This window comes from Gobius niger (genome assembly GCF_951799975.1).
Source record: "Gobius niger genome assembly, chromosome: 1".
In the NCBI taxonomy this organism is placed as follows: Eukaryota; Metazoa; Chordata; class Actinopteri; order Gobiiformes; family Gobiidae; genus Gobius; species Gobius niger.
Window position 1 is genome coordinate 43,544,524 of NC_136852.1, and position 21,843 is coordinate 43,566,366.

The 21,843-nt window shown below is 42.9% G+C and overlaps 1 protein-coding gene across 1 annotated transcript in view; it reads right to left on the minus strand.

The window, feature by feature from the left end:
• The window catches only part of LOC306972284 (zinc finger matrin-type protein 4-like), a 278,469-nt gene that overhangs the window by 217,712 nt on the left and 38,914 nt on the right, over positions 1-21,843 (minus strand). Inside the window, exon 2 of the mRNA XM_079568843.1 lies at positions 12,983-13,084. Within this exon, the coding sequence (XP_079424969.1) occupies positions 12,983-13,084 (102 nt within the window). The remainder of the gene's footprint in view (positions 1-12,982; positions 13,085-21,843) is intronic.

The window sequence follows — 21,843 nt, forward strand, 5'->3', positions numbered from 1 at the left end:
TTGGCAACTCATTTATCAATAAAATGAAACCATACATTTGAATGTAGCTCTATCCATTATTCAGATTTCGTCGCCGAAAAGATGGGAAATTTGGGGCATTTTTAGGCATAAAACACCTTGTTCTTATATGAAAAGATAAAATGACTGAAAACTTGCAATGTATTTTTTCTCACATTTATGTCAGTGATCGACAGCAAAGTTTCAAATTGATATCTGTAAAAAAAATAAAAAAAATAAAAAAAATCCAATTCACCTGCAGTGTCTCGCCTTAAAAGTGCAATACAATAGCAGAAGTTATGCATTACCTTTCTTTATGTAAATGAAAAGATTGCTGTTCTTTTCCTATCGGGCTCGATTATGAACTTGTTAAATTATTTCTCCGAACCTGCTTTCGATACTTTTACTTTTTCGATTATAGTACCGAAACCATTTTTTTCCCAGTACTATATTGGTATCATTTAACAATACCAGCCCGAAATGAGACATATTGCAAAACGATATTTTGTCCCAGCCCTACAGTGCATGTATTTTGCATGTGTTTGGTATTGCTCTGTTTACAATGTTATGGTTTGCACTCACAGTTTGAGATTTGAGCCACTTTGATATGCTCCACATGTGGCAGAGTTGACAACAGAGTGGAATGAATCGGAGCTGAACGATGGGGCTACGATGTGTGGCAACACCTCGCTCAAATGAACTGCACCACCACCTTCCGATGCGGCCGTTGACAGGCTTGATGTCAACAAACGTTTTAGACTCAACTTTCCTTCACGCCTAAGAAGTGCTCCTCGTCAACCCGCGGGCGGAGACAGCACCAAGATCCACTACACGGCTTACAAAGTGGCTCCTGTCAACTCCCGTGCCGCCTTTGTGGCTTCAGAGAATGTGGGACAAAAGAACGGCGCGTGTACACGTCTTCCTGAAATGCTTAGCGCGGATTATTCCAGCGGCCCTTTGTTCTTGACACAGCCGCGGTGTTTGGGTTCAGAGAAGACGTCCCCACAGACGCGCGGAGCCGGTGGCGATATGCTAATGCTGCTAATGCTGCACCTTTTTCAAAGAACTCCACAACAATGAACAGGTCCCGCAGTTTTGTAACTTAGACGGAAATAGATACGGTGCCACGCTTCTGCCTTGTTTTAAACTCGGAAGTCGGCGTGAGGGGCAAGCTTTGGGCATGTTTCCGTCAACTCCAGTTATTTTCAGGCCTCTTTTCACTTCAAAGTGGACGCATCATGCACTAACTGTGGCTTGCAAATCTGCTTTTAGATAGCCTTGTGTTGATAATTTATGGTTTTGGGTGAAATACAATGAGTGCTTGATGAGTACAGCTATTTTAAGCTCCTTGTGTGTTGCCTCCTTTGTTAGTGGGAGGAATCAACCATAGCAAACACACGATACAAGCCACCATTTCTAGCAAACAGGATGCTAACAAATGGGATCAGTTCATAGTAAACTCAGCTTTGAGTTCCAGGAATGGTTTATGGGCTTTGAAAATACACTTCTGGATTGCATGGTCATTCAAGGTACACATGAAAATCTGTGCCTCTTCAATCAATCAATCAATCAATCAATCAGTCAATAGCGTCTTTAACAGTAGCTAAAAATATATTGCCGAAAAGCATCATGGGTGGCTATGGCCTGAGCCGCTTTGATACTTAAAGGAACAGGCCACTGTTTTTACAATCTGAGATATGTTCTTACCTGAGCTTAAACGAGTTGATACGTACCTGTCTGGTCTTTGTGCGTGCCCTCGGTCACGCACAAAGACCAAAGATGTTGTTAGCATTTGGCCTCTCCCAATGTATTCCTATAGCTTCGCCTAAAGGGTGAAGTTGGAAGCTACCACGCTCTTCCACGGGCACGCGCAAAGACCAGACAAGTACATATCAACTCGTCTAAGCTCAGGTAAGAACATTTCACAGCATGGAAGAACTGTGTGCTCTCAGCCACGCAAAAAAGTCAAAGATGTTGTTAGCCTCTCCCAGTGTATTCCTATAGCTCCAAACAGGGCAAAGTTAGAAGTGATCAAGCTCTTCCAGACAGGTCTTCAACATCAACTCGGCTAAGCTCAGGTAAGAACATATATCAGGATGGAAAAACTGTAAGTCTGTCTTCGAAAGTTTCCTGCAACAAACGTTCAAACACCAAGGAACCATGAACCATACACTAGGTGGAGCATGCGCCTCAGTTTGGCTCGCAGTGCGCCATTAAGTCGAAATTAGGAACTAAGCACTGCTGCTGGTGCCTGTGCAAATCCGGCTCTAGATATCCAGATCGGTCGCCAGAGGGAACATTGTTTATCCCATTTTCAAAGCCCGTTAAGATCCATGACAACACGACCCATTTGGAAGGAGAAATGGCCAAACAAAAACCGGACAAGGCAAAGCGGTGGCCATATTTATTTCCATATGTAGAGCATTTTGTTGGTGGGAAAGGACCTACGTCTGAGAATGATGATCCAACACTAGCAAACGCTCTCAGATGTGGAGTTATCTAGGAAGCAACAACGATGTAAACGAAAAGGCCCCAGCTGGACATCCCGAACAAAGAGCGTGGCCACCCAAACAAAAGTGAAAAAGGCGGATCTAAGCCACGGAGAAGGCTCATCATTACAAGACCCTGAAGCTCCGCTAAGTGACGACGAAATCCTGTATTTGTATATTGTCACCTGAATGTGCAAGTCAGCAAATGCAGTCCCGAATTTCGTCTACAAATTCTTCAAAATGTTCCCTTTATTTTTCCTCGCCTGACAAACGGCCCACTCACACATACACCATGTCCGGACACGGCCCCTCACTCGGTCCACAGCGAGAGCACACATTAGCATTAGCCTCCCGCCTCTTTGAGCCGCGATCTGTGTGATCGCTTACAGCTCCGGCTTTTGACTTTGACACGTTTGAAAATGACGGCCGTAAGATCCGCTGCTTGGAAAGTCTCTGTGCACTCCTCTCCGTCACTCAAGGACCGGATTACTCTAAATGAGAGGATCTGTCCGTCAAAATGAGGGCTTTAAACAGAATGGGAGATAAGCGCCGGGGCTCGTGGGGTCAATTCCTGATGGAGTGATTTACAAATGGGGCGGATTGCGCGCGCCATTGGACGGGATGTGATTAGGATGTTATAATGAAAGTCACAGATCGACGACACAAGCTTGAATCTGCAGAAACAGACAGAACTGTGCAAATGTCCTTCACGATTATAACGAAGGCTATTTACAAATTCCCTCTCTGATCAGCGGCAGAGTGGCCCCAAAGTGAGACCTGGGTCCTGGATTTGAGTGCCAGAACATGCTGAGACTGTTCTAAGGACTTGATTCTTCCTCGTTTTATTCAGTTACTCCACTGTCCGCCAACGAATCAATGAAGCAATGCTGCTGGACAACAGTTTGACCATCTTATAAGTTACTTTACAGATCATTGTTACCGTTACTGGCATTTCCAGCCATCTGGTCCAACAACCGAATAAAAGACACAGAAATCCCAGGAAGACTTAATCAGATTTCAATGAATGATGTCTTCTTCTGACGCCCAGAGTTGAAATGAGGCGCTGGTGATATTTTGGAAGTGCCCACGTATCCATTTCATCAGTTATTGGAAATGAGAGGACACGAGCGCGTTCTCTGGATCAGTCCCAAGGAACACTGCGTTCTGTCCAACACACAATCTGTATCTACATTAGGACCGAATTAGCCTCATGTTCTCGCGATGCGCAGCTATTATTCATTGCCCTGAAACAACAGATCCATACGAGAGGAGGTGTAGATTGAAAAACCTGCGTGGGAAAGGCAATTTGTCATTACAGGCCATATTTTAACCACATTTCCCTCATGTACCCTGCACCATTCTATTAGTTCACATCAGCAGTAGAAGAAAAAACAATATGCATTTTCCTTTGTAATAATAGATGATAGTAATTACGATAATATCAAGCAAATAAATCCAAAAATGTGGTTTAGAGATATGTATTTCCACTTTTATACTTTATTTGACCTCAATTTGCAAATGGATGCGGTTTTCAATTAAGATTTACGACAAATACGCTATAAAATATATATGGGACCCCCAGCTCGGCGCTCGCAAACACAAACTGCGCTTTATACGGTGCCATTGATTTGTTTCTCAGTGAGGAGCGGAGACACTGGAGGCATTTAGACAGTTTGCACTAGAGCTGAGGTAGAACCGGCCAAGTGACTGAAATTAGCACTGGAGATGCACCGATCCAGCTTTTTTGTTTCGATACCGATACTGTGGGTTTGAGTATCTGATATTAACCGATACCGAGACTTTCTTAAAAGTGGCTTTCTTTGAGATTTAAAATTTATGATCCTCTTGTCTCCATCTTGGGATCAACGAAGTCTTAGTTTTTCCATTAGCCAATTGATAAATATAATCAATATGTAACATCAGTGCAAGACCATGACACAAGTGGACAGGACTGTGGAAGATATAAGTAAGGATTAAACAACGAGGAGCCGTGCATTAGACGGTTATAATGCACGACGAGGAGTCAAGAACACCACGACGCGCAGCGGAGTGGCGTTACTCCACGAAGTGCATTATAACCGTCTAATGCACGGCTCCGAGTTGTTTAATCCGCTTATACCAGGGTCCCACAAACGTAACATTTATAATAAATATTTGTTTCATTTACTAAAGTCACTAAATATGCCAGACCACCGGGACTATTTTCTGTGGGTTATTAGCCGGTCACTGAAGGCTCGTCTCAGAGCGAGTCATTCTCCGCAGATATTACGAGGATCTCAGTCAGGCTCAACGACACAACATCAGCACAGAATCACAACACAACAGGACTAACCCGGCACTTTTCCGTGGAAGTAAACACCGATATGCGGCACTCGTGGGCAGGAGTTATTTCACTTTTACGCTGTTTAACCTGAAGCTAGCTAGCTCAACGAGCTCAACTGTTTATGGAAACAGCTGCGGTGGAGTCGCTCACACCTGGGCCCCACGAACTGAAACTTTTATGTTTGACTTTACTAATCCAGCCAAATATGTTTAAATGCAGGATCATTTTATGTACGCCTGAAAATCATCATAGTGCCTTAACCATTTTCATAGAAATGTAAAGCTCATATTTTATTAACAGTAGCTAACCTAGCTGCTCACTCTCCTCTACTTCTCATTTATCAAACATTTTGTTTTGGCCAAAAATGTTGAAATTAAACAAAAACCATCTCATACGTTCCTGTCAGTCACTAATTACGTGTTTATCTGATTCAGCTGTGTCATGCGTTGCTATGGCGATGCCCACAGCGGAGTGATATCCCAGTGATTTAACTACCGGACTACGTGTGCGGTTATACCAAAATAATGCACGCTTGTTAGCACCCACCAGCCAATCAGAATCGAGTATTCACCCAGACCATGGTATAATAGTTACTATAGTAACTGTGTTGAAGGAATTAACCTCATGAGCTTCTTCTCTAACATCTGTAACACCACGACTCATTTAATTATATACAGGATATTCATTTACTTATTACGAATTTTCCTCGGGAATGCGTTTACTTTAACAGGGACAGTGCACAACAACACTGACCAGGACAAAGTCAGGTTGATGATGATGAAGTGACCAGATCAAAGCTGATACAATATTACAGCGACCAGAAAACCTCTTTACAAACACATTGTTATTCGTAGTCCACTTTGCCCCCTTGTAGAAAATTGTGTTTGCAGACAGTTATTGAAAAAAGACATAAACAACCCTGGAGGTAACCCTGATGCTAAAAACATCTGGCTAAACGTGAGAAACTTCCTACAAACAAAAGAGTTTGAAGTAATGAACAACTTGAACTTTTCTTTTTTTGGCTTCTTTCTTGACTGAGGACACCAAAGTCCTCAGCCAAAGTCAAAGAACTGCGCAGGCATTTCAAATAAAAAACCTGCACATCATGAACCCTGATAAACTGAAGTTGAAAATCCCTGTCTTCCACAAAGAGAAAAGTTCCCCTGTCCTTATCTCCCCCGCTGCATAATTCCTCGGCGCCTCACCCCAAACATGTCAGCGAGCATTACCGGCTGAAGGCTACGGGAACATCTCCAAACCTCTGGGTCTTTGCCAAATAATTCCCCCTCCGCCCGTGTGCAGAACAATAACGGAATGAATATTTGATTTGATTTGGTCCAGTCGCTTCCTCTCTGGGCACCTCCCAGACCGAACAAAGCGCCCGATGCCGGTGCGGGACGCGGAGGTCAAAGACAGGGGCAGGTGCCAGCAGACGGGTTTAAAAGTTGAGACAAAGGACGGCAAACTTTGGATGAACTTTAAAAAGTATTAGTAAGAACAATTGAGAGCAGCAGATCTGATATAAAATCAACCCCGCTGCAAATATCGTTGAATTCAGAAGATAGAAGAGAGAGTGAAAATTTGCAGATGACGCAGAGTACCACCTGAGGAAGTCCAAGTACTACCAGAACCACGAATAGATGAATATTGTATATTTGTGTGTATTTGTGTGTCTATGTGTAAATGAGGGTTCACTCTCAATGATTTTGGATTATGAACAAAAAGCGTAAATTCACACGAGAATCCGCAATCAGTCAGCCTGGCCCCATCCATCCACTCCTGCTTTTGTTTCTGTTCAAAAGCAGGACCGTCTGGATCTTTGCTAACAGCCAATCAGGAACTGAGTCAACCACTTGAAGCAGGAAACAAGAATGTACCTGCTTCATCTTCTCTAAAGGGATTTTCTTCTTGTCGTCAATCAAAAGTCTTTCTCCCGTTCCAAACTAACATTTATTTACATTTTTCCTTCTCCGTTTAAAATCTGAACCGAGTGGAGCATCATATTGTTTCATGCTGCGCAGTTGCACCATCCTTGAAGTCCATCCTTAAGAGTAACGCTAATTTGAAATTATTTTACTCAAAAGAGAAAATGTTAGAACCCGAGTAACTGTTAAAGCGTAAAAGTCTGATTTATGTTTCAGCTGTGATGTCATTTTTGAGAAAAATTATGTGAAAATCTGAATTTCGACCTTTAAAATATAGATTTCTGAAGAAAAAGGGGCATGAAAGACAATCTACATACAGTGTATTTCAGGTCGACATGAAGCTTTTGTAACTTTAACATTTACTCACAGTGGCACAAGTAACTTTTTTTTTTACTCAAGTAAGAGTAAAGATACTTAAAGGGACTGTACAGAGTTTAAAAATGTCAAAATTATGTATTTTCCTCCCCCTGCATGTTCCAACAATGTCCTAATGTGTAGAATGAGCCCAAACCTGTTCACCACACCTGCCTCTAAAATCCTGCACTGTCACTCAAAAAGGCGTTAATTCGGATCCTTTAAAACAATATTACTCGAGTAGAAGTACTGAATGATATAACTACTCTGATAAGTGCAATTTCTTCAATCAATCAATCAATCAATCAATGGTTTTGAATAGCCCAATATCACAACAGGAGTTGCCTCACAGGGCTGCACCGAACATTAAGGCAATAAAACAGAGCAATAAATATGACAATGTAAAGTTCAGGCGAATTAAGTATCCAGGCAAACATAATGTCCAAATAAGCGTCGGCAGCAGGTGGCGACAAGCGGCGTGGGTGCCCTTAGACTCTCCAGCACGGCGAGGAAAATCTCAAAAACTCAGGGGGAAAACGGAGAAACCTCGGGGAGAACCACAGAAGGAGAGATCCACTCCCATGGACGGACAGGCTTATAGACCCAGGGCCGATGGGAGTCCCTGAGCAGACGGGCCAAGATCCGTCCAGTCCTCAGTATCCAATTCCAGTATGCAGGGTTCAAAGTGTTAGTGTAACTGAGTACTACCCACCTCTGCACAGAACAGAGGTTATTTATTCTTCTTCATGTGGAAGCCTAGGCAGACTTTGATGGTTAGACGAGCGCAATGTCTTGAGTTCATGCCTCTGGGTAAATAAACTTCTCCTGCATGAGACAGCCAGACTCCTGCCTATTTTTCATCTATCCTCTTGGACGCCACTGTTTCCTCTCTAGCACAGAGAGTTGCTAATGACTCCTTTATCCTTAAGTTTGTCTCCGCTCTTATGGCTGATGCTTCGTAAAACCACAACTTCCTACGCTTCCATACACTGAAAGAAATGGGAAAGGCCGTCTGTTAAATTGACTAAATTTTATTTTGCTGCGTCTACTCTATTGTAACGTGTTCTGTGTTTCAGCATGTTAGTTTTGTGTTGAACCGACACAAAGGGCGATAAAATGCGCATACACCTTAGATAAGTGTCAGCTCAACATGAACAGTCCATGTTACAGTAACGCAATTCATTTTCCCGCCGAAGACTACAGAGGCGGGCTTTTGCAATGCATCATGGGAAGAAGACAGCGGAGACTGCGGTCTTGACAATCAGCAGCAGCAAAAAATAGGAATAATAACCATCAAAAGTTGGTAAGTACACATTTATGAGAGCTACATACTTTTGTTTTTAGTAGATAAAGGAATGTTGTGTTTTTTGTATTATTATTATTAATGTCAAAGAAGCGTTCGGCCGGAAAAAGTGGCTTCTGCCAATGAGTCATACGCCATTACTGAAAATTTTGAAATGAAAATTTCATATTAACATTTTCTTCGTTTGTGGTCACTACCCTTTTAAAAAGTTACTCCTTACAGATAAACTGACCGCTGTGTGTACAGGTACTTAAAGTATGTCCATAATTGTGGAAATGGCATGCTACATTCTCGTCTCAGTGACCAACTTTTTTTTTGTTTGGGGGGGCAACGTCTTTTTCTGCCGCTGTTTCAGCAGTGCTAATGTTAGCTAGACAGAGCGCTGGCCTCGCCTCTGTGGAGTTTACACGCGTTTACAAGAACGTATTGTCACTGTTTTTAAAAGCGTTTCCCCTCTCCTGCTGGCTCTCGCTTTCCCTGCCCGCTCCGCGCTCGCCCTTAGCCGCCCCATACTGCAGCACCGCGTTGCCTCCACGCTCCGGGCGGAGCCCCGTGCTGCATCCCCGCTCCGGGTGGAGCCCCGTACTGCATCCCCGCTCTCCGCCCCGCGTTGCCTCCCTGCTCCGGGGGGGGGAGCCCTGTACTGCATCCCCGCTCCGGGCGGAGCCCCGTGCTGCATCCCCGCTCCGGGCGGAGCCCCGTGCTGCATCCCCGCTCCGGGCGGAGCCCCGTGCTGCATCCCCGCTCCGACTGGAGGCTCGCGCCGCGGTCTCGCTCCAGCCACGCAAAGACATGCATCAGGACGAAGAGGATTTGAAACGCTTTTTTGTCAAGTCCTTTACTCCTGGTGTCCTTTGCTATGTTAGCTTGCTCGCTTTCCTACATATCGAACTGAGTTTGGGAAAATGGAAATCTGTGATGTGTCTGGTGCAAAGCAGTAGCTACTGTCCATAGACGACACGAGTTAAAAACAATATCTAAAGTTTGATGAGGGCCACTTGCTATGTGAACGATGACAGTTTTGTTGTTGTTGCAGATTGTGACAACGCGGCTTAACTCAAGTTGACCCAACATGGCTCTCCCTCACGTTTGTGGTAAGAAATATTTGTGGTTTTACCATTAATTGTCTTGAGCTTTATCCTGGGTTGATTTTTGGAGGCTGCTGTCTGAACCTGACGATCCGCAGCTTCCTCCAGCTTTTACTTCATTATTTTCACTGCACTTTGTAATCTCCTGTTTATAAAATGTGGTATAGGAGTATAGTTGGAATAAGCAATAACCTCTACATTTGTCATGTTTTGTCCTCAAGTTTGTTTTTATTTTATTGTAGTTTGATACAACATGTGATGACTGGAGATGGAGTCAGGCCATGCCCTCATTTATGTAAGTATAAATAACAATATTTTAATATTTAGTCCATTGTATGCTATCATTTACATTTTGATTTATTGTGCTGTAGTTTGTAGAGTCAGCCCATGGTGCTGGAACAATATAGTTATGCAATTTTGTGTAATAGTTTCCACAATTCTAAGCTTTACATTTTAGAAAATATATATTTATTGATTCATTTGGAGTTGATCACTGCTACATGTCCTTTGAGAATTTTAACATCAGCCAGTCAATGTAAACCCCTTTTGAAATAGTTCTGTGTTCTGTATTCCCTTCATGGCTGTGAAATATCTTCATTATAGAGAACGAGGAAGGGCTGCAGCCTCTTCTCACCTGCTCGCTGTGAAGCAGCTTGGCCACTGAGGCGCTCAGCGATGGGATACACGTGCAGTGCATTTCAGGTAAATGTTTGGAGGTTTTTTTATTCTTCTTATTGTAGTTTCAGCTGTTGAAATGTGTGATATTGTATATTTGCAGATAAATGCAGAGTTCAAGTGTACAACAAGAGTCCTGTCACAACGGGACTATTGGATTCCAAATCTTCTGAACTTGTCCAGGAAGCTCTCCAGCCTGCATGGAATAAAGCTCGAAGACCAAGCTGCTAAAATGCCTGTAAGTACTTAGTGGAGTCAGTGGATTTCTGTTGTGCTGTTTTATTGCGTAGTTATAAGGCTACCTCAAAACCCACTCGTGTTCCTTTGTTCTGTGGACATTTTAGCAGAAAATTATTTTATGTCATAAACTTAGAGCAGCACTGCTCTAAAGCTACATCACTGTGGAACAGCACGCAGTTTCACTTTGCATTTCATATGTAAACTAAACCGTCTTTTATGGTTGATGGTTCCAACATGATGCACGCTCACATCAACGAGAGATTAATTAATGACCGATTAAAATGCCCCAAGACTGATTATTGTCCAATATTTATGCAAGATATATTATGAATTTGTAACATTGTAAATCAACATGTTTTATTTTAATTATTATTATTTTTATTCCCACTAGAACATGGACATGAAGCTCAGAATAGGCCACCGCTGTGAGGATCCACCAGGCAAGATCCAAAGTTGGAGTATTCTGATGTGTTGAGGTGAGGTCGTCCTCCATGACCCGGAGAACGAGGCCCTTAAAGTGAGAATAAACTCGTCATGGAGTTGGAGCCAACTCTGCTGTCCAGAAAAACCTGCGCCCTGAAAATGTAAATGAACATTTGTCTTTTTGGGCTCCTGGAGAGATATTAGCTGTGGTTCAGTACTGCGTTGTTGTCAACATTGTATAGCATTTAAACTTTGGCCAATGCTTCTGCGTTTATTTTGTCTTCTAAAATTCTATTTTATTTGTCAGTAATATTCTTGCTGACTAAAATAAGACCAAAAATGACTCAAAAACTAAAAAGTAAAAGGGACTAAAATTATGTGGACTTCATATGATTTAAATTCACTCAAAGAAACAAGTCTGAGCTTTGTCCATGTGGGACTAATTGTGCATTGAATTATTGTTTACTGAAAACAATCATTTGACTAAGTCTTGACTGACTTGTTTTTGACAGTGAGGAGATGAGGGAGAAATCTATGGTACATCTATTAAAAAAAATAAAGTTTGAATCTAAATTCCTAAAGCACTCATGGATATGGTCAGAATGTTTATCTACAAAAAGGTAGTAATAGGTTATACATTGTTTTATATTGGCAATTATTTGTATCTTTTGATGCATTTGTGGGAGTTGTGTTTTATGGACTGAGGGGGGGTGGGGCTTAGCTTCAGCCTCCAAACATAGACTGTATTAGAGCAATGAACTAAGTCTGTGTGGCACCCCCATAGTGTTCAGCAGGGCTCACTGAACCTGGTTTATGCAGTCTGGCTGGACTTTTGCTGTTGGCTCCTATATTTTGAACAGAGAAGTAAAAATAGCAAAAGGGGGAATAATGGGACAATATAGCATATGGTAAGACAAACGCGTTTTCAATCTAACTTCAACTGAGGGATGGAAATGTCACTACAGCAAGGACCTTTCAGAGCTTCCCGTTCAACTTCCCACAGCAAACATGTTTTTGTGTGTTCACTGACACTGATTTTACAGCGTACATAAGTGCAGTTTTATGCTCATTTGTTGGCACTATGTTTCTTTCACATTTATATCAAATAAAGGTGAAAAAAGTATTGAAATTGTTTCTCATTTTGTATGCATTTCATTTGCATTGTCATCCTTCATTTATTGTAAATTGTATTTTACTTCAGTTAAGGTTAATGAGAATACAGGATGTGTGATAGATTTGAGGTATCTCGTTAAAGTCACATGATTAGAATCATGTAAAAGTCACATGATTAATATCAAGTAAGAACAACATGATTAATATCAAGTAAGAACAACATGATTAATATCAAGTAAGAACAACATGATTAATATCAAGTAAGAACAACATGATTAGAATTATGTAAGGGTAACATGATTTAACCCTCTGAAATTGAGTAGTTTTAACACATTTTAGTTCTGCATACTGAACATAAATCTATAGTGTCAATTCTTCAGAATTACTTCATGTTGATGCAACACAATTTGCATCATGTAGCATCTACACAAACTACACGTGTGGAACCAATGTCCACAATTAAATTGTGTTAAATCAACATGGTACTTTTTTCAGTGTACGCTTGCGATGACAAATTCTAGTTCAATTCAAATTCAAGTCAAACAAGAATACTTAGTCATTAAAAAAGAGTTCCAGTGCATATCCAACATCTAAATTAGTTCAAACTTGAGTATTTAAAATGGCAGCGTCTGCAGATTGTCTTAGTGGGAGCAAAGATTTGAAATATGGACAATAGTGGCCAGACACAGAAAGGGGCTGCTGCACCGGCGCCGCACACTGCTCTGCTCTTCCGAATATCCGGCCCCGATGCCTCGCAGCCCTGTCCTGAGTGATCTATGCTCGGTGTCAGAGAGTGGACGTGAGCAGCACCCTCAGCCCGACTGTGGTCTCTATATGAGGCCCTTCAGTTTGTATTACAGTCCGTGTCAGACAGCGGAGACAGCGAAGGGCCCTGGGTCACGGTAACACTTAGATAACCCACACTGACACTGAGTGAGCTGCAGCAGACGCTCCACTGGACAGCACTCTCAAATACAGCTCTCACAGCACCGGCCACATCCAAGCACAAATGGGAAATGCCAGGGCAAAGAAAGCACCCGACATGCACGTACCTCATAGTGTGCCACTCTCTGCGACTCGGAGATGAGCTGAGCGCTGCACACTTTGCAGTAGCTGTCTGTGAAGAGCCCCTGGTCCACCTCTGTTGACTTCATCTGGAAACAGAACCAAAAATAGTTAGTACTGCCATTTGTCTTTAACACAATTTAACACAATAATTGCAAATATTGTAATTGTTACAAAAAATAATGATAATTTTGTAAGTAGTAAGGACAACTGTAAGCGAGTCTTGCTAGAAACGACTATTGTTTCAAGTATAATCCGTAAATGCCAGTGTTCTAACCTTGGCTGCAAGCAGTATTTTTGCAGTATTTGTGAGGTCAAAAACACTGAATAATCGATCTGGTGCTGCTCCCGTCGCTCTGTTTGAATGCAAACCAGCTCTGGTTTGGGCCAATCAAATGACTGTGTTACCCTGAGAAAACGGATGTCACTTGTCAACAACGTTGTTCTACTTAGTATCGATACTAAGTAGAACAATGTGGTGACAAAAACACGAGGTGCTACTACAGACTCAGACGCACATAGCATATAAAAAGAAATATTTAACGTCATTTTGAGACTTATGGATGGCTCAAACAAGAACCAATCAAATGCTGCGGCAAAAGTCTGTCTTCTCTTCTTCCAAACGATTTGAGCCGGGGCAATCTCATATTGAAATCAGTGCTACAGTTATTAGCATCAGTGCTAAAGTTATTAGCACTGATCAATCAATCAATCTGGCTCTTGCCAGGTTAGATGCAATCTGCTGGCAATGACATGCACAGATATTAGCACTGAATGAAAGTCTGTCCAGACCAGAACCTACCGCCAAGAAGAGCATTTTCTCCACTGCCATCCGACTCATGAACACTAGATAACCAGTCCCCTGCCTTTTGCAGTTATATTTGCACTATGTGGTTATTCACCCCTTAAAACTGCTGTCTATAGTGTATATTTTGCATACAGAGATTTTCTGTTTTATGTTGCAAAAAAAAAGAAAAGACAAATACTAGCTTGTGATTGTACCGTTACTCACAACGACAATAAAATACATTCTAATTCTGACACATTGACTATGAATTACAGAAAAAATTGCAACTTGGGCTTCCCAGTATTTTCCCAGATGATTATATTGGGTGACACAATATCCCTACTGCAAGCAGACCCACATCACAGAATCTCCTTTGTCTTCCATCTGACTAAGATCAACACATGTTTGAGTCTTGTTTTGAGTCAATGGACCCTCCAGTTAAAAAAGATCACAAGTATATCATTATTGCAATATTAAATGTTTAACTTGAGACAATATTCGGGGAAAAAAGGTATCTCTTTCCTAGAGCGACTGTACTATATAGAACAGCAACATTTCACAGTACAAAACAGCGATGCAAAAAAGCCGTGTCTGCGAGATTGACTTACATGCGCTCATTTTGTTGGGCCTATCATGCGAGTGTGCTTAGTCACCCCTTTGGGAGCGCGAGCCGCCCGACCCAAACGTAACAGCGCAGGCTACAATCATCTCCGACTCTTCTGGACTTAAATATTTGATCGCGTCGAGAGCGGCAGGCACGGGGCCAGATGGTGCGGGGATTTTTGCAAGCAATGACTCAGAAAAGCATTTTATATTTCCCACGACCACAAACTTCTGCGACTTTGAAATTGAAATTAGACGATGAATAAGTAACGCTCTCCCCAGATTTGCATTAACACTCGTGAGTAAAGTGGGACAGTGCAAAAAGCATTTTAGAAACCGCTCAGATGACTTATTCAGGCGCCGGCGCTCGCTGGGGTAAGCGGGCCACATGAGGTCGGCCGCTTCTCGGAGCAAAACTGTCCTCAGCAAATACCGGTTCGATTTCTGACAGATTTTTCAACGTTATACCCGCAATTTTGTTCTGGTAATTTGCCATATCGAACAAATTCAGAACGGTTGATCAAAGACTGAAATCAGAACCACAAAAACTGTCAACTGGTGCTTTAAAAATGTAATCTTGTGGTAGGAATTGTCGAAAAAATGGACAAGGAAAACAGTCAACAGGACACCCAGCTCCTACGTCCTTCAGAGGAGAGCTTCTTGATCTGTTACTCCAAACAGCATCGTTTCACTTTGGGAGACTGGACAAAGACAAGACGAGTGAATGCCCAGTGTCAGGTCATATCATCAACCTTTATTGCAGACTCGAGGTCCAGTTAAAAACGAAAAAACAAACACACAACAACATTTAGAGCAGACAACTGTACCAATGTTGCCACAGTTCAGACTGGTAGCGCGTGGCACTGACTTTGATGTTTGTCAAGCTCATAATAATCATATTGGCACAGTTGTTGAGCCGACATATAAATCTGTACATTAAATTTCTCAAAACAGCATGAAAAGTTCGGATGCCAGCAGAAACAAATAAGTGGCTGGCACTCTCCCATCGAGGTCTTTTCAGCAAAATTCTTAGACAGTCGTTATATGCCACGTTAAGTTTCCGTATGCTCGAACGTTTATAGTTTGACCACAGGTGTGCTGTATAAAGTGGGGTACAATAGGCATTAAACAGTGTCCTTTTCACTACATTTGTACACGCACCAAACCTGCGCACAAGAATATTAGCCTGCACATACATCATGCGGCACTGTCGGAGCACGTCATCATCGTCTGCCAAATCATCAGAGATAAAATGTCCCAAATATTTGTATTTGCTGCACAAGGTCAGATTATTCCCGCACAAATTAAATGACGGAAAGTTCAAAACCTTATCGTCTCTTGTTCTGCAAATCATTATGACACTCTTGTTTGCATTATATTTGATGTCATAGTCCACACCATATTTGGAACACACGTTTAAAAGTTCCTGCATCCCAGCACTGCTTGGACTAAAAACAACAACATCATCGGCGTACATGAGATGATTTACAAGAGTAGACCCAATCATACAGCCGGTCCTGCACACATTTAACAGTTGTGACAATTCATCCATATACAAACTAAACAGTACAGGAGAGAGGATTCCACCTTGTCTCACTCCATTGGTAACACCAAATGGAGCCGACACACTACTGCCCCATCTCACCTGCATCACCTGGTGGGCGTACCAGTAGGCCAAGATTCTCAAAATATACTTAGGTACTCCTCGCTGACGCAGCTTGATAAATAACTTTACATGGTTCACACGGTCAAATGCCTTGGATGCATCAATGAAGCATATGAGCATAGAGGAGTTTTTACTCTTATACTTTCTGATAATTTCCTTTGAAGCAAATATGCATAAGTCTGTGCCATGCTTTGCCTTGAAACCAAATTGGTTATCTGCAGAGTATATCACATCTTGTAATCTACACAACAGTACTTTCTCAAGGACCTTTGATACAATGCTGGCAAGGGCAATGGGCCTATAGTTGTCCGAGCTTCCCATTCTACCCGCTTTGTCCTTTATGACTGGGACCAGGGTGATAGAGAGGAGTGCATCAGGCAGAATCCCATGGGTCATACAGCTGGTGAAGCAAATTGCCAGAAGGGGAGATAGTCTATTGCTGGCATTTTTCAGATGTTCAGCAAAAATAGCATCAGCACCACAGGTTTTATTGTCTGTCAGCTTTTTTATGGCTTGATACACATCATGAGCCGTGACACTCATACATTCGACCATATCGATAGCCTCTACATTAGACTAGACCAGCGATAAACCACTGCAGGCTGGGTAAAAAAAAAGGAGATGAAAGGTTTAGCTCAGGTGTGTCCAAACTTTTCAAATCGGTAGTCGATGTCGTCAAACATTCAAGAGGGGTTTAAACCATTCCCCACACCTTTTAATTTATTTAGCCCTGGAAACATACTGTAATGTCAGCTCAGTCTCGCAATAAAATGTTCGTTTTTGAGATTTGAATTATGCGAACTTGTTAAACTTGCAGTACAACTTCTTTTGCCACTCTTTGAGCACTACTGGTTTAGTTTCTAAGTGCAAAAATAAGGTCTTTCTTTCTTTTAACTTGAATTGGTTTCTGTGATGTGAATGTCAAAGCCTTCTGACTTTGTTTTGTAACCTCAAACTCGGTTTCTTCGATCAAAACTAGTCATGTTTCTGTCAGTTGGTGTCTACCACTTTTAAGAGCATGTAGACTATGGAGATATTGTATACATGAATGCCTCTGTCAGCTCTTTATGCATGATAGGCACTGTGTGTCGTGAAGCGCTCAGAGTTTACCACTGCGCTCTGCACTCGTGGGTAAACTGGCCCTCATTACGCTCTTGCACTAGTATTTGTTCATTTACTAATCCATTGTCCTCGCAGTCTGGGCACACTCCGAGGATTGAAAGTTTTATTAAAGGTTCTTGGCAGGACTCGAGCAGCAGCCTTCTGGATGAAACACTTACTAGCGGTGTGAATAGTCTGCATGAGAATAGTCTGTGTGAGACAGACGCCGAGGAGTTTGTTTTCGGCGACTGCAGAGCAGACAAACTTGATTCTTCCGTAGGAATAAAGGTCTTTCTGAACTGTTCAGATTGGCACTTGGTGCCTTCAGTCTCTGTCTGATGGTGCTGTGTGCTGTGTTTAATCACCTCCAGGGCATGAATGGGGTGGAAGGAGTTATGTTGGCTTGGAGATTTGACAGCATCCTTCCCTCGGACACTTGGGCTGTTGGGAGAACCGATCCCACCACAGAGCCTGCCTTCTTGATACGTTTGTTCACCTTCCTCATTTGAATTTGCACCCACATGTGAGCCACTCAGCTTCACATAGGGAGGATGTGCAACCTTTTTGGTCTGAAAAACACTAACCACTCTGCCAGCAAACCTCCTATCCTCTCGTATTCTCGTCTCGTCTGAAAGTAAATAACCGTGACTTAACCACTACTATTCTTATGAAAGCTTTTGAAACAGCAAAAGACCAGCTGGGATTCTAAAACTTTGGTCGCAGCAGAAGGGTGCGGAGAGTCACATGCTGTCACCGCGTGGTCGATCATTCTGTCCATAAATAAAAGATGCAGTTCAGGAAGTTCAGAGCGCTCTCAACAGATGCATGGAAGCTTTTTGCCTCGAGACACAAATGTAATTTATAGTGTACGAAAGAAACGAGTCAGGTTCCTCGACCTTTTAAACTTTGCACTTTGTCACAACACGACGACGTGAAAACAACAGCGAGTCTGAGAAAGCAGCAGTGGACTCCGAGCAAGAGCGTGAGCAGAAACTCAACTAGTTTATGTGTTGTTTTTCTGAAAAGTTTATAAGAAAAAATCAATAAGTTGGTGGAGAAGTGGGCAATATGGACAGAGCCTTTAGGATATTCTGAGACTCTATCAAAAAATATTTTTTATGACAGCAAATCATGTGCTCTTAGGAACCTTTTGAAGCAACTACCGCTGAGTTCACACTTCACTGTGGTCGGTCAAACAAGCCAGAAACTCAGTCTTACCATAGAGGCCAATCAATATGAGGAGTTAGTAGGAAATGAGTTACCACATAAACCTAAAACATGTCCAACAGGATAATGAACCAGCTGTGCCTGACTAAGATCCAAGCTCCAGAGATGGACCCATGGGTACGGCAAAGGATGGGTCAAAGGCAGAAGGCAAATTTCCCCCATGGGGACTAATACAGAATCTGCCAGTCACACGTCATGTTTTCATCTAATGGAAGTTCAGTACCAAGGACAGTGAAAGTCAATCAACTTTGAGTTTAGCAGAGACAATTAGATCAATGACAGGAGTTGCCAAGGGGAGGAGAAGAGACAAGATTTATGGACAAAGTTTGGCCTGTTACACACTAGAGGATTGTAAAATTGTTTGTGATTTAAATTGCGATACAAAGAGCACAGACCACACATTAGGGCATTTCCCCACAATGAACAATCTCTCACTCATATGAAACCACAGACTAAACGACTGAGAAATGCAAGACATGATGAGAGATCACACACTATGTGTTCAGCTGTCCTGTGACTGGCACCGGCACCGCTCTCCTCTCAACCCACACGGCCCGATCAGCTCGGGCTGTGGGGAGCGGATCATGGATTACGTGAAGACTGTATGAAGTTTGGAACAGTTTTATGACGAGGCTGTTGAAGCGTGCATGCATTGTGACTGCTCAATCGCTTCTGATCTGATCAAAGTGCGACGGCCACTGGGTCTCTCAGTCTGACCCTGTGTCCCGTCCACCCCTGAGTGGATATGAGTCTCAGCTCGCAGTGGAGGCTTGACAAAGAGCAAATAGTCATAACACAGTCATACTGACACCACCAATGGGCGCTGGCTGCTCTGCTTTATGACCACGACACTGGGGGCCGCCATTGCTGTAGTACCTCCATATCGCCTCTAGTCCCCCATTACAAAGCATTGGAGTTTAGACACCTTAAAAACAACTTTAAAGCCTCGTTTCAATTTTTTCAACACTAGACTAGGCTTGATATTCCTCCTGAGATAACGCTGGGTTAGTCACAATTTAAGAAACCAGGCTGGTTTTCGTAAAAAGAATTTTTGAAATCTCGTACTTAATGAGGGTCGGACTGTTAGCATTGGAGCAGCGCGAGCTACACGTCACGCAAGGGCCGAGTCTACGGTGAAGATCCCGCCCTTATGTCCTTTTTAGGAACATGCTTCATCAGAGTTGGGGAGGGGGAGTCTGTAAATCCGCCATGAATTCCCCCTCGAGCGTGGTCATTATGGTAAACGGGGAGGAGTGAGGTGGAGACGTCCATTATTTTTTACAGTCTATGGACACCACACACGAGGAGCGGCACGATAAACGATCACTTGCGAGAGGCACTTGTTTTGTTATTCTTTCTAAGGGCTTCGTCTTCATTAAATTAAAGATACTAAAGTTTCTCAAATTGGTACAGTTCTACATCAGTGGTTCCTACCTTTTTTGTCTTGCAGGCCCCTTGAACCCTTCAGAGGTACTCAACGTACGAACCGCCTACCCCAGGGTGTTGCAGATTATTTAGAAGGGAACAAAATGTTGTTTAAACAGTAGTTCTAATAGTAGTCCGTGTCATCTTCCTTTTTAATCTGAAATAATTCCAAGAACCCCCTGACAAGTCCTGAAATACCCCCCAACCATCCATCCATTTTCTTCCACTTGTCCGTTGCCGGGTCGTGGGGGCAGCTGTTGGAGCTGCCCAAATCACATTGCACCAGCCCCTTATGGCTCCTCCTGCAGGTGGTGGGTCCACGGGAAGACGGCCTCACGATTCTAACCAGGCCTGTTGGTCTCTCATAAGGGGCTTCTGAACCGCTCTTTGTCTGACCCGTCATCTAGGACCTGTTTGCCATGGGAGACCCTACCAGGGGCACGAAGCCCCTGACAACAGAGCTCCTCGGATCATTCGGGCGCTCAAAACCCTCCACCACGTTAAGGTGGCGGTTCTAGAAGGGGCAGTCCCTGTATCCCTGGTTGAAAAACACTGTTCTACATGACACATTCTACATTCAGAACAAGCTCTTTCTGTCGCCACAGATGCCTTGACGCTGACCAAGACGAGGCTACTAATCCATGCCAACGACCTCTCCGACCACCATCACTGACTGAACACACCACAGAAGAAACAGAGACCATGGACACAATTCATCAAATTTATCGCTCAATCAATAAACCAAGTATGTCTAACGAGCTAAGGACACGGCGGCGTAATGATCAGCGCTCCCGGGATGCGTCAAATGAGGACAACCTCAACTTCCCTTAACCTTCGAATGAAACTGTAAGGATGACTTTTATATCTTGTTGATGCAGTATTCAGCAACAGCCCGCGGTCCACAGATGGAGAGCACGGGGCTAAAACATGTCAGACTCCAACAAATGGTACAGGACGAGCCGCGCCATAAATAAATCAGCATGGCACTTTCCCTTCAGCCGCGCACCTCTGCTGTCCACATCCGGCGGAGCAAACAAACAACACTGAGGACTGTCTTTCAAACTGCCACGACAGAGCGGGGCGCGGGGAATCTGATTATTTCTTATTCAACCAGAAGAGCCCGGCTTGGATTCAGAGTGTTTAGTGGTAAGAGAAACCGATGACCACGAGCACCACGGAGGCCTCTAGTTTCTCGAGTTCCTTTTGCCTGATGTTGCAAACACTTGGCATTGCTAGCGTAGTTTGCTTTGGGTCAGAGTAATGCTTTGATTGTTGATCACGTGCCATGACGCGTCAGTTCGCAAGGGACTAGGATTCCCTGAGGACTTCCACGAAAAAAAGGCACTTTTCAAATTATCGACATGGCAGATTACAGACACGGGCATAGAAACTCAAAGGGACATCGGTCATTTTCACTTTCCACCCAAGATCACTAGGTAATTCCAATTCCATGCACATTTCCACTACCACAACGGCTCTCCTCTGCTCTTTGTCCATCACAATAATGGATTGGTTCACATTCTGTCCATTTGTATCTGGAAGTCCCACAGGATCTTGGCTTCTTGGTTTCCGTACCACTTTTGGAGGTTTATCCCACTTTGACCTCGGTAAAGAGAGTAAAGAGAAGGGCGGGGTGCATTATTGTGGCCTACAGTGGCATCGATATTGTTGAAAACAGTTAGTAAAGCCAGGGTGTAATGTCCTTGTCCTTGAATAGTTGTCTGTCGATGCAGTGGAGTGAGGGGCAGGTGCTCAACCGAGACGAAAAAAAAAAAAAAGATGTGATTTTTCTGTAACTAGTGACACTAACAGACCATCGATTAACACAGCAACATAAAATGTCCAATTTTGTGGACCTAATATTAACCTCTTAACTCCCACCTGAACATGTTTTCTCCAAATCTAAAAGCTTCTTCAAAACAGAGTCAAAAAAACGAGAAGAAAATGAGGATGTAAATGCAACAAAAAAAGTGACAAAAATAACAAAAATCCAGCAAAAAAAAGATAAAAATCCAGCAAAAAAATGACAAAAATACAGC